This window comes from Pisolithus orientalis (assembly GCF_024613125.1).
Source record: "Pisolithus orientalis strain OTSU chromosome Unknown F5J12scaffold_5, whole genome shotgun sequence".
Classification (NCBI taxonomy): Eukaryota; Fungi; Basidiomycota; class Agaricomycetes; order Boletales; family Pisolithaceae; genus Pisolithus; species Pisolithus orientalis.
In genome coordinates this window covers 1102304-1113142 of record NW_026260786.1, presented here as the reverse complement: position 1 = coordinate 1113142, position 10839 = coordinate 1102304, and the positions used below count along the sequence as shown (strand labels likewise).

Below are 10839 nucleotides of genomic sequence, written 5' to 3'. Positions count from 1 at the left end.
GTAATTATGAACGTAATAAATGGGTATCCTGCGAAGAGACCCGCCCAAATTTGCTATGGTGCATGTCACCTAGTCACCACCACTCTTGTACAAAACTTATAGCACACACAAAACTCAATGGATTCCTTAGTCTCTTTGTAAAATGACTCCAATTTAATGTTAGAAGAACTTCACCAAATGAAATTTTGATACCTGGAAAAATGACAAAGTTATAACTTGAAGTTGTTATCAATTTTGCTAGATGGTGTGGGAACATTCTAATTAGGAAAGTGACCCTTGTAAATTACTATTTGTGGTTAATGACCACCCCTTCCACCGTCTTTGCAATGCTTTCTGCAGCATGTCAGTGTGACTTGTATTTCCATGAGCTAAAGGCCTGCACCTGAAACTGAGCATCTTTAGCTCCCAGCCCACTTCTGTATGCATCCATCCACATGTTTCGCCCAATGTTCCCATTTTTCGAATAGCATGGACCCCAACACCCTTCTGTAACCTCTCATAGTATGGCCATGGAGCAGTTGTGAGTAGCTCTTGTTCCTTGTTGATGCAATGACCCAAGTTTTGAATAAGTTCTTCACCTTCCAGTTCCCAAACTTCTAACTCAGAATCAGTACTGCCAGACTCAGAGCACTCAGGCCCTGCCTCGACTTTATTTTGTGGGACCAAGTTAACAGTGCCATCCCAGTTGCATTCATCATCTGTAGTTGTGGCCTGATAATATGATTCAGCACCCAGTATACTGAGCTCCCTGCATGCAGTACCTCAATTACCAAACTCTCAGGGATCTCTGGAAGATGAGAGTGCTTTTTTTTGTGAGCTTTGGCAGCACGAGCAGTCTCAGCAGCCTTTAACAAATGTTTGCTGGTGCGAGGCATTGTTTAACCAAACCAGAAATTTTTAGTTTTAGGATTCTAAATTTTTATGCTAGTACAGATGTCGGAAACCATCATGTACCACATGCTATGCTGCACCCCTACCTGTGGTCATGTGACTCACATGTTCCAGTCCTTAACCAAATTTGCCACTGTACAAAAGTGGTGGTGACTAGGTGACGTGCACTATAGATGAGTGGTGTTCGGGCGCGGGAAGCGGTCACGTGATCTCAGTGGCACTTGCGCTTGGAGCTCGGCTGCACGCGCGCAATTGACAGGCCGCCCTCCCGCCTGGGAAAATTTGCTTATTTGGCTGCAAATTTCGCGGAATAAACTGACATGTTTTCGACAAATTTGCGTGGGGGCAGGCAAGGGGCATTTGGGTGGGCCCCGCTGGGCATCCACAATATGTCATGGTTCAGGCGGGATGGCTCGGGAGGATGCCGAGGAACTCTGTTCACGTCCTACATGTGTTTATCTATGCTCTTAGCTAACGGAAAGTAGGAAACTTGCACCGGGAACAGGTTATAAAGTGCAAAATCAAGTGTAAAGTACATCTTATGATACAACGAATACTGGTCGAGGACAGATGCAAGTCGCTCAGCGTTCGCTTCCATCCGCGTCCGCATCGTCTAGGCTCAAGTCACCTAGCTTGTGCTCCGAATGTCGTAGTTCTGCATACTCCTCCTCCTGCGTGCGTCTGTATTGGGAAATGTCCCAGTCTTCTTCCTCTTCTTCGTCCTCGAACCACTCGGGATTGAATTGGAACTAGTTTGAATCATCGTGTGTTAGAATCGCATCGAGGTACGGGAAGAAAAAGGATCCGTTACCAAGTCTCTACCACTCATACCAGTATTCTTGCCAGCGGCATTTTGCTGTTCTTTGGCCTTACGCAGAGCTTCAGCCTCGGCTAGCTTCTTGTCCATTCGTGTTTTCTTCCAAATGGCAAACGTTTCCGGTGTCACAGGAGTCAGATTCGAACCCAATTTATGTCGCTGCCATTACAACTATGTAAGCACGGGGCTTTGTCACAAGTCAGACAACGTACTTCGGTTTCGATGAAGTCTTCAAGGCTGATCACGTTTGCCTTTGCAGCTTCTTCCGCAGCCTTCCTCTCTGATTTGAGGACAAAGCCAGGAGGTAGTGCGTGTCGATACTGGCACTTGTCTCCGTTGGGACACTCCCAAAACCAACCAAACCTACAAAAATATAGTTTGCACTGGGGGGGGGGAGATACTAGATGATGCTCACTTGTTCGTTTCTATAGCCTCGATAAAGTACTTGCACACAATCTAGACGCGCTGGTAATAAACAGGCTGATAAATGTGGAATGTAAACGCACATCGGTGGTCGTACGTGGATTGCCATGCTTCGACAGAACAACACTGCGAAGTTTCTCCTCGTCCCAGTTCTCCATAGTATCTTAGTTCGGTGCAATTTAGCATACAAAATACCTGCGGAGACCGTAAGCACTGCACATCACGAACCTTGCATCTTTTCTTCCCTACTGTCCTCGTATAAGTTCTTCTTCTCCACTTTCCGCCCGACATTAACATCGTGACTGAACTTGCACTTGTTCCCCTTCTCACATGTTCCAGCCTTGAGGTACGCGCACAGAACCGTCTTGGGATCGACGCCAAATGGCACCTTCTGTACCTGCACGGGCTTAAACAGGGCAGCTTCTTCTTTCCGGCGTTTCTCTTCTTCAGCCTTCTCTTTTGCTCGCAGTTCTTTCTCCTTTTCTTTCGCAAGCGCTTGCTTGGATTTACCTGCCAGAGCGGCCTGTGCTTGAATCTGCTGCACCTGTTTCTGTACTTTGGCCGACTTATTTTTCTGTCGCCCGTGATGATTAATTAAATGATCTTCGGTGGGAGCAATCGATGCACACATTTTTTAGACCAAACGTCTTCACAAGCCGTGCTGATCAGTTGCACGAAAGATGCCTTCCACAAAGATCATGACGCACCTTGTCTTCCTTCACTTTGGAGGAAGACGGCGTGTTCTGCTTCTTGGGAGGCATGGTGGTCTTTCAAAGAAAGTTGGGTAATGACAGTGAACCGAGCAGCCTGAGTGTTCTAGTCAAGCCGTATGTGATGTTGGAGCAGCCACTTCGACTTTCTAAATGAGGATGGCACTTGCACAGTCGTGGTACAGAGCTATGTAAGTAAAATCATTCCTATCATGAAGTAGCGGAAAACCGATGGTGTAGGTGGATAAACAAAGCGGTAATCATTGACGAGGACAACAAATGCAGGAGAGCGAGGTAGTGATATGCATATGCTAGGTATATGTGGCGTGTCGTGAAATGTAGAGCATGTCAAAAGCATTTCGTTGCATTGCGCTGGATTTCCGCCCAAAGAAAGATCTCATCGACTCCGTGAAGGCGTTCATTCATCGACGTATGGTTCCAGACCTACCAATAGTTGTCGTTCCGGACATTGTTGATTTTGATTTGTTCATCCCAAATCCCGGCATAGGAAGCCTCGAGCCTGGCACCGGGCGGGGAAGACCAGATACACCATTCTTACCAACGGTATTACCCAATGAAGTGACAGACACGCCCCCGGAGGAAACAGTTGCGAAGCGCGAAGGGGCAGGAAGGGCTCTGGCAGCACCAAGCCCTCCAGCGGTCACTAAGGACACCTTTGCTTGTGAATTATTGGGCGCCTTGCTCGACGTGGCACTGGATGTAGCAGGAACAGCACCAGCTTTCTGTGGGTGTGACTTAACCACCGTCGAAGCAACGGCGGTCACGACCTCGATATCTACAGGGGGAACCACAGCCTTCCCTCTCAAGCCCAGCGCGCCTGTTAATTTACTCCTTATGCTGACTCTTCTCCCATCCTCGGCGCTACTTGTCATGCTACAAATTGGCTTGGTACCCGACAGTTGCCCAGGTGGGGGGAAGTGCCCTGGGGGTGGGCGCAAGACACCTTTAAGAACTGGACGGTGGAGAGACAGCGGACGGAACGCCCTTGCAGGATCAGAATCAGGTTCCCGAGATGGTCGTCGTTCCCCGGCAGCTGATTCGTTGCTCGTCCCACTAGAATCAGAAGCAACTGACGTCGGGCGACTGTCTGACTGCGACTGGGCCTTCGGCCGCTTGACGATTCGGAGCGCCTGGACAGGCGCAGGTGCGACGAACTTAGATGGGTGCGACGAATCCTTTGGGGGTGTGATAGTTTTCGGGTGTGACGTAGTAATTTCATCGGGCATTTGAAGAGATCTGACTCGTTCTCCATGGTTGCTCAGACAGTGGACATTAAGAAGTAGACAGAACAAAACATACCCATCAGGGGTCCAGGTGATGCTTCGGAAGCTTCCGGTTCGCAAATGGGCTCATTTTTCCGTAAAGCGCTAGCCCTCGGGTCCTTGATTAAGGGTACGAGGCTTCCTCGTCTTGACTTAGAGCTGGGATGGACGGATGGTGATGGCACAGTGTTAACTAGCGGACCTTGTCTTTGAGTTGTGCTTGTTGTTGCCGGCACTACACGACTAATGAGCAGAGCTCGAGTGGGTAAGAACATAACATACTCGAATCGTGCAGAGGGGACGGGGGCACTGGTATTACGGCCTTCCCACACACTAAAAAAAAGGCGACGGTTAACACTGCTATCATCAACGGTCGAGTAAAACTTACAGGTAACAAGAGGAGAGTCTGGTTCATAATCCGCCGGCGCCACATCGAGCTTCACGTCACTCGACGAGCTGTCTCGCCTTTTCTCCTTCTCCGCTTTCTCCCTCTGTCTTTTGGCTAGTACTTCCCTCATTTCTTCCCCCGCACCCGCGTCGAATTCATCACCGTCCGTACTCAACGTGAATGAGTCGCCGCCAAAGAAGGAAATACGGTCGTTCAGAAGGTCGAAAGATGCATCAGGACATTGGAGTTGCCAGTTGAATGAGGACTGGAGGTCAATCGAATATCGAACGGGGTCCGGGCCTTGGTTCGAAGTAGTCTTGGAACGGGGCCGGGGCTGAGGTCCTACCGAAAGGAAGGCAGGATCCTCCGTGACGTCCGCAGCATTTGCTTCAGGAAGGGGTTCGGGAACAGAAGAAGGAGAAGACGGCAACGCCGTTTCGGATAAATGCGTCTCAGTGAGGAGGGGGTAGGCTGCAACTAAATTCGATGTCTGATTGCTCTGCGTAAACTCCGAGACGAATATTACAACACCGTCCTCCCCCGACGGCGGTTCAGCTACAGCCGTAGTGGAGAACTCTTCCTTGTTACGTCGAGGCATTGCGCTCATTACAGATGACAAAGGGGAATGGACTGATGTTTGTGGGAGGGCGGAAATTTGGCGCACGAACAACGGTATTCGGAGGAGAGCAATGGTCGGACGCGGGGCCGTGGTTCTTCCTGCGTGAAACAGGAGTTACGTCGACGGAAATGTCTACCAAAGGGGGGCGGACTTGGCTTGGGAAACGAGGGGGTCTTGGTGTCTGTACTTCCTCCGTCTCTGGATGATGTGTGGCATCGCCATGAAATAAGTCACCCCCATCGGAAGACGGTCCCTCTCTTGCGTCGCGTGCAGAATCCTCTGATATCGCAAGGGCTGATAGCATCTCGGAGGCATCCTCCATCGTCACGGTCGCATCCCCAACGTCGATGAGACGTTTTCTGAGTGGAGCTGTGGGAATGTGGGAATGCTGGGTTTTATAAGTTCTGTTAAAGAACGTAGTCATGGTCAGCTCGTCCGAGTCGCCGTGCTTGTTATTACATGGCCCACTGTAGTGGGGTACAGCGTTCTCCTTGTCTGATCCTGATGCCGAGTCTGGTGTGGAAACATCTCTGTCAGAGTCAGTTTTGTCCTTTGTTGGCGTCGTCGTGAGGGGATCGAATAGGCTGAGGACACTGTAGCGAGGTTGGTTCATCGTCAACTTTGAACTTGCACGGCAGGAAAAGCGTGACAATGCTGAACTAGACAGTCCTTTGTGACATCCCCGTGACATGCGCGTGACGCGACGTGTATAACCCCTCTCACGTGACCCTTGATATTAGTTTCCCCATTTGCACTCCAACATGGACAGATCAGCTGAGGACTTGTAGGGCCGGGACTCACAGATACACCAGAGACTCGGTGACCCACCCACGTCTTGATGCGGACACTGTATATTTCACCGAGCACACGGCCGAAATGTCTGAGATCGCGTTGAGCATTAGTCCATCCCCCTCAGCTCGGAATGGCACTCCAACGGCTGGGCATCGATATAATCGCTATGTTTTGGTTCCCTGACATTCCTCAGTGATCTTCTAACTATTTGTTGCACATATCCTAGGCATCTCGCACACCCACAGAAGGAGGAAAGAGCCTGTCAAGTCTTCTCCGCGTTCAACATCACATGCAATGAGCGTAGTTGTGCCAGGAGACCACGTACCGATCCAACACCTCCATGATGTCCATGATGTCATCTTCAGGCCGGAGATTCTCAGCTCTGCCCCAGTTCGTCATACGCAGGAACAGATATGATCCGTTCTCTCGATCCTGTTGGTGAGAAGGGCGGTCGAAATACACCAGGTAGAGCCTCCCGTTCACTTCTATCCGCGTTCTCTGAATCGTCGTTCCGGGCTGAAAAACTGACTCTACTTCGGCAACACTGACATCATCTGCTTCTGTACCTTCCGAGCGAACAGTCATCATTCGGGGACCTGATAATCTGTTCCCAATAGAAAGGCCAACACAGCGTGGGTTTCACCATCGTTAGGTATGTGCCCTTGCATCATCACGGGAGCGTTCATTTATCTGGCCTCCTAGCCGCCTTGCTTCAACGTCGCACGTGCGAGAGGCAACACCAACACTTACTGTTTGATACTGCTGATTTTCCACAGTGGAACGACGACAGGGGTTTGCGGTCAGTTTAAATACTTTGGGACGTGTCAAAGGCAGAGGTTGGACAGGGTGTTGTCGTCAACTCCCCAACTCCCCTAATCCCCCCCTCCGGGCTCCGGCCATCAGCCCGCCCCTATTACAGAGTCTTACCAATCACCCCACGACAACCTGGACCCCTGTGTCGACGCCCCGAAAAAATGACCAGCACCACTCCCACCGCGTCCATGCGACTCTCGACCGCACGCGGCAATCAAGGGTTGTACCCCGGTGACGACACTAAGTTAGCTTGGGGTTCATTCCCGACGGTCGCAGTCATGGACTAGTCCTTCCTCCGACCTGTGCTGACTGTGCCAACCCCTAAGGAAAGGGATGCTCCCTCTTCTGATTGCACTTGTCTCTCGAGGTTGCTTTACCCCGGATCTATTTGTTAGCGCAGAGTCAACGTCGATGTACTATACACGCGTGTATGGGGGGATGCAGCCACCGCCAATATATTCGGCTTATTTTCTACTCCAGAATCACATTCTCGACTGGACGATCATCGTCATTGCGAACTCCCAGCTCCTCTGCAGCCCAGAGACAGACCCGCACTCGAAAACACCAGGGCTTCCGTACATGACCAGTCAGCAATTCATGATGCAACGAGTCAAATTCAGCCCTTCAACTTCCTCCTTTTGAAGGAGTGACTGTCTTCTTTTGACTTGCGATACTATGAGCTTGTGTGGTGGTGTGCAGGTATTTATGCGTTGCTTTCTGTATTTGAGTAGTGGTCGGAGGTCTCCAACTACAATATGAAGGAGAGATCGTGCAATTGTCGATTCGCAGCAGGGGAATAAGGGAGTGACAGTTATAGGTACAATTATGAAGTGGCGTAAGATGATTGAAAACTTGCGGTGGTATCAAGAAAGCAGTGAGATGGTATGAACATGGGATACAAATGCGTTAGGCGGAGCAGCAAGGGGAACATGAGAAACAGCGATATAATATGCAATACAGTACGATGTAAAATCAGCATAAAACACTAGAAGAATTTTGGAATGAATATGGCCGAAACAAGCCATTTGGAATACGATCAAGGAAGACCTTCCAGCTGTTTAAATACACGAGACATGTGTATCAAGATCGTCTTCGGAAAGATGAAATGTCCGAGTGACGACGCGAGGAAACCCTCAGTCGCCGATGCAAGCAATCGATAACATGCATTTCAACCCGTCTGAGACGCGCGATAAGGGAAGAAAGATACTCGACAGGGTAGACGGAAGTACACACCCCTTATTGGACTCTTGGCTCTAAAGGGACTCTTCGCCCTAATTGGACTCCGGGCTCGCTCTGGACTTTTTGCCCTGGCGCCATTATTCCCAGGGGAGGTAATGGGATCTTCTGTCTGCATGAAGACACCTGAATCAACGGGAGGAAACGCAAAGGGCAGGTTGGTCCTGTGTAGCCATGACATTCCTACGCTGAGTCGCAAGGGTAGGGCGTCGGAGAAGTGGGCGGCGATATAAGGGCGGCGATAGATATGTTATGCTCTGGACCTCGAACATCCCTTGCTGCCGCTCATGGTTCGTGTCCTAGTCCTGCGATGGCGATTTGCAGAAGCTGCAGCAGGGGGCGCAGGTTCTTTACATGGAGAGCGAACGGGTGTTACAGTGCTGGCCAGCACAGATACGTCCAGCATATTCGCAGGTGTAGGATGCGGGGAAAAAACCTTCACGTGAGCGCGAGTCTCGGAGGATAACGAAGGGCGAGGCTGGTGACCGCTTCCGATGGATGGTTTACGTGAAGACGTCACAGGGAAGAGAGAAGGCTGCTTCGAACGTGCATTGTTGTGGTATTCACCCGTGACTTTCGAGGGGGGTTGAGCGCTGGGATTGAGGGTTTGAAGGGATGATTTATTGGTTGCAAGAGTACGGTGACCTTTACTATGACCATCCATCGCGTCGCCGATATTGTGGAAATGCAGGTGATATTTGAGAGCTTCAGCATTTTCCAGCACGTCTGAGCAGCCCTGACGCCTACACTGGACCCGGTCCCGTAGCGAAAGTCCAGCGTTCATTACCATTTCGCGAGCTTGCTGTTTCTGGACACAGAGACGGGCATGAGCTACACAGAAGACGCAGGGATGCAATGAACGCACGGCATAGTCAAGTTCTTGTTGAATTGCAGAAGCTATATGAATCTTAGGAGGAGGTCGCCAGGCCATATCCAAAGTCGACTCGGGAATCTATAGTCGGATTGGCAGTAACCATAGAATTGGAATCGTCAGGGCATGGAGGCAATTCCTTCTCCCTGTAAGCACGAGACTGTTCCTTTCTGAGTTCCAAAGCTCGATAATGGGCCACGACCTGCTGGGCGGCACTGAGGGTGGACGAACAGCTTTCGACCGTACTGTCCCCGGCCGGAGTGTCCGAAGCTTGGGTGGTGTGAGACGCAACAGTGGCATGAAACTCCCACTGAGATTCCGACATGGTACACTGGTCATCCTCTTCACTGGAACCGTCGCCACAGTTGACAGAGATATCCTCTGGAACGTCCATGTCAAAGACAGCTCCAAAGCGTCTGGTATCAACACGGAGTTCGCATTTCTCGTCCGCCCCAGGTCGGACCGCTTTAGCAGTCATCTTGCGGTCTGCCATTGCACTGCACGTGGAGATGAGGGATATCAAGGGTGCTCGCGGGGAAGGGAAGAGTGATTGAATGTCGGACATACGCTCTCGGCGATGATTTTATAGAGGACTGGACATGACGTGCGGTGCTTTGACCATGAAGAGTGGGATGGGCGTCCACCGCATCCCGAGGGAGTGGTCCACCGAACTCGTGATGATAAGGCTTTGACAAGGCCTACTTTGGATATAGGCCTCGTTGATGGGAAATCAAGACAAAGCATGTTCGTGTCCGACAGTTATGCACCCATTGGCTGGTCTTTCAGAACGCTGTGAGGACAATGCGGGAACATATATAAGTGTGGACTGACAGTCTGCGGTGCGCTCGGCACGTTCTGAAGAGAAAATAAGTCCGCGGGCCCTATCCTAGGATTAGGGTTTGTCACCAACCTCGATGATGGCCTCCATCCAGTGCCACTATCACAGGGCAGCACTCTTGCTGCCTCTGAAATGCAGCACTGCAAGCTACCCAAGAAGACTGCTTCGCTGCCTCGGTACACACAGGCAGCGCCCCACGCACTCCAGTTTATCCTGGTCACATACCACTTTCTCCGTTTGAGCGGACGTTTCTTGCCGCTGGCTCCGCAATGATGGCACTCGTAGACCCGAGGCGTGGTGGTAAGTTCATGGGTGCCAGTTGTCAAACACCAACGCCATTCGAACGTGTACAGACATGGTCGCAGCGTGTGGAGAAACTACCGCAGGATTCACATTGATTAATTTACGGGACGCAATGTTAAACTCTCCCGAAGGTCGGAGGATCTTGAAAGATAGGCCACGCGTGAACACGAATACCCTTAACGTGGAGAGACTGAAGAGCTTGCCAGACAATACCTTTGGCAGAGCTTACACCCGCTGGCTGGAAGCTTGCAAGATCAATCCAGACTCAAGAGAACCAGTCAGTTTCCCCCACTTGCATCGAAAGTAGTTATGATCCAATTCCTTATGCATTTCCCCAAGTACAGGTCCACTATATAGACGACCCCGAACTCGCATATGTAATGCAACGATACCGTGAGACCCATGACCTCTATCACGCCCTTTTTGCGCTGAAAGTCTCAGCCATGCCCGAGTTGGTTCTCAAGGCCTTCGAATTCGCAAACCTTGGGTTCCCAATGACCGCTCTCGCTCTCGGCGCCTCCATCAAACTAAAACCCCCACAACGTGACAGGCTATGGCGCGAGTTCATTCCTTGGGCAATGAAGTGCGGGAGTAATGCCAGATGCTTGATAACTGTGTATTGGGAAGAAAGATGGGAGCAGGACCTGGACGAACTGAAGAGGGAGCTTGGGGTATGGGATCCACCAGTGGGTGTGAGTTTACCTCCACCAGCGGCTCACGCCTAGGCTTTTACCCGAAGTGCACGTTTGATGCTGTGCCCGCGGCACCATAGAGGAATCAGTAATCGGTCTTGTATTCGTCTACGTTCCCGTAAGTTGTGTTGTTACGTCCGCCCATCCTGGGTGTGCTGCTCTC

The 10839-nt window shown here is 50.8% G+C and overlaps 5 protein-coding genes across 5 annotated transcripts; 1 reads left to right on the top strand and 4 right to left on the bottom strand.

Moving 5' to 3' along the window:
- Positions 1–170: 170 nt before the first annotated feature.
- Positions 171–875, bottom strand: F5J12DRAFT_780632 (uncharacterized protein; the record flags this gene model as incomplete). The annotated part of the gene is made up of 3 exons (XM_051742497.1): positions 171–192; positions 383–711; positions 771–875. The coding sequence occupies 3 exons, from the start codon at positions 873–875 to the stop codon at positions 171–173; spliced, it is 456 nt and encodes a 151-aa protein (XP_051603162.1).
- Positions 876–1323: 448 nt separating this feature from the next.
- On the bottom strand, positions 1324–2968 carry F5J12DRAFT_810751 (uncharacterized protein). Its single transcript, XM_051744806.1, has 8 exons — positions 2839–2968; positions 2761–2778; positions 2360–2705; positions 2215–2294; positions 2124–2164; positions 1921–2071; positions 1703–1867; positions 1324–1640 (listed from the first exon to the last, which is right to left on the bottom strand). Exons 1-8 carry the CDS (start codon positions 2890–2892, stop codon positions 1473–1475), a joined length of 1023 nt encoding a protein of 340 aa, XP_051603161.1. The 5' UTR covers positions 2893–2968; the 3' UTR covers positions 1324–1472.
- F5J12DRAFT_810746 (uncharacterized protein) lies at positions 2969–5779 on the bottom strand. The gene is made up of 5 exons (XM_051744805.1): positions 5130–5779; positions 4513–5092; positions 4407–4457; positions 4162–4359; positions 2969–4108 (listed from the first exon to the last, which is right to left on the bottom strand). Exons 1-5 carry the CDS (start codon positions 5742–5744, stop codon positions 3264–3266), a joined length of 2289 nt encoding a protein of 762 aa, XP_051603160.1. The 5' UTR covers positions 5745–5779; the 3' UTR covers positions 2969–3263.
- A 1734-nt stretch (positions 5780–7513) lies between these two features.
- On the bottom strand, positions 7514–9670 carry F5J12DRAFT_810741 (uncharacterized protein). Its single transcript, XM_051744804.1, has 5 exons — positions 8947–9670; positions 8838–8924; positions 8236–8780; positions 7970–8136; positions 7514–7913 (listed from the first exon to the last, which is right to left on the bottom strand). Exons 1-5 carry the CDS (start codon positions 9406–9408, stop codon positions 7870–7872), a joined length of 1305 nt encoding a protein of 434 aa, XP_051603159.1. The 5' UTR covers positions 9409–9670; the 3' UTR covers positions 7514–7869.
- Positions 9671–9760: 90 nt separating this feature from the next.
- F5J12DRAFT_903950 (ubiquinone biosynthesis protein Coq4) lies at positions 9761–10756 on the top strand (the record flags this gene model as incomplete). Its single annotated transcript, XM_051748468.1, has 5 exons — positions 9761–9857; positions 9889–9981; positions 10035–10261; positions 10329–10676; positions 10724–10756. The coding sequence occupies 5 exons, from the start codon at positions 9761–9763 to the stop codon at positions 10754–10756; spliced, it is 798 nt and encodes a 265-aa protein (XP_051603158.1).
- Between the last annotated feature and the right edge of the window lie 83 nt (positions 10757–10839).

What these genes read in the sequence shown, in the direction of transcription:
- F5J12DRAFT_810751 (XM_051744806.1), bottom strand. Translation starts at nt 2,892, where the DNA reads ATGCCTCCCAAGAAGCAGAACACGCCGTCTTCCTCCAAAGTGAAGGAA. An exon ending in GAGGCTATAGAAACGAACAA is followed by an intron (nt 2,072 to 2,123) that starts GTGAGCATCATC and finishes ATATTTTTGTAG; the next exon opens with GTTTGGTTGGTTTTGGGAGT. An exon ending in AAGACTTCATCGAAACCGAA is followed by an intron (nt 1,868 to 1,920) that starts GTACGTTGTCTG and finishes TTGTAATGGCAG; the next exon opens with CGACATAAATTGGGTTCGAA.
- F5J12DRAFT_810746 (XM_051744805.1), bottom strand. Translation starts at nt 5,744, where the DNA reads ATGAACCAACCTCGCTACAGTGTCCTCAGCCTATTCGATCCCCTCACG. An exon ending in ACATCAGTCCATTCCCCTTT is followed by an intron (nt 5,093 to 5,129) that starts GTCATCTGTAAT and finishes CGACGTAACAAG; the next exon opens with GAAGAGTTCTCCACTACGGC. An exon ending in AGACTCTCCTCTTGTTACCT is followed by an intron (nt 4,458 to 4,512) that starts GTAAGTTTTACT and finishes CCTTTTTTTTAG; the next exon opens with TGTGTGGGAAGGCCGTAATA.
- F5J12DRAFT_810741 (XM_051744804.1), bottom strand. Translation starts at nt 9,408, where the DNA reads ATGTCCGACATTCAATCACTCTTCCCTTCCCCGCGAGCACCCTTGATA. An exon ending in AACAAGAACTTGACTATGCC is followed by an intron (nt 8,781 to 8,837) that starts GTGCGTTCATTG and finishes CTCTGTGTCCAG; the next exon opens with AAACAGCAAGCTCGCGAAAT. An exon ending in AGCCAAGAGTCCAATAAGGG is followed by an intron (nt 7,914 to 7,969) that starts GTGTGTACTTCC and finishes CGCGCGTCTCAG; the next exon opens with ACGGGTTGAAATGCATGTTA.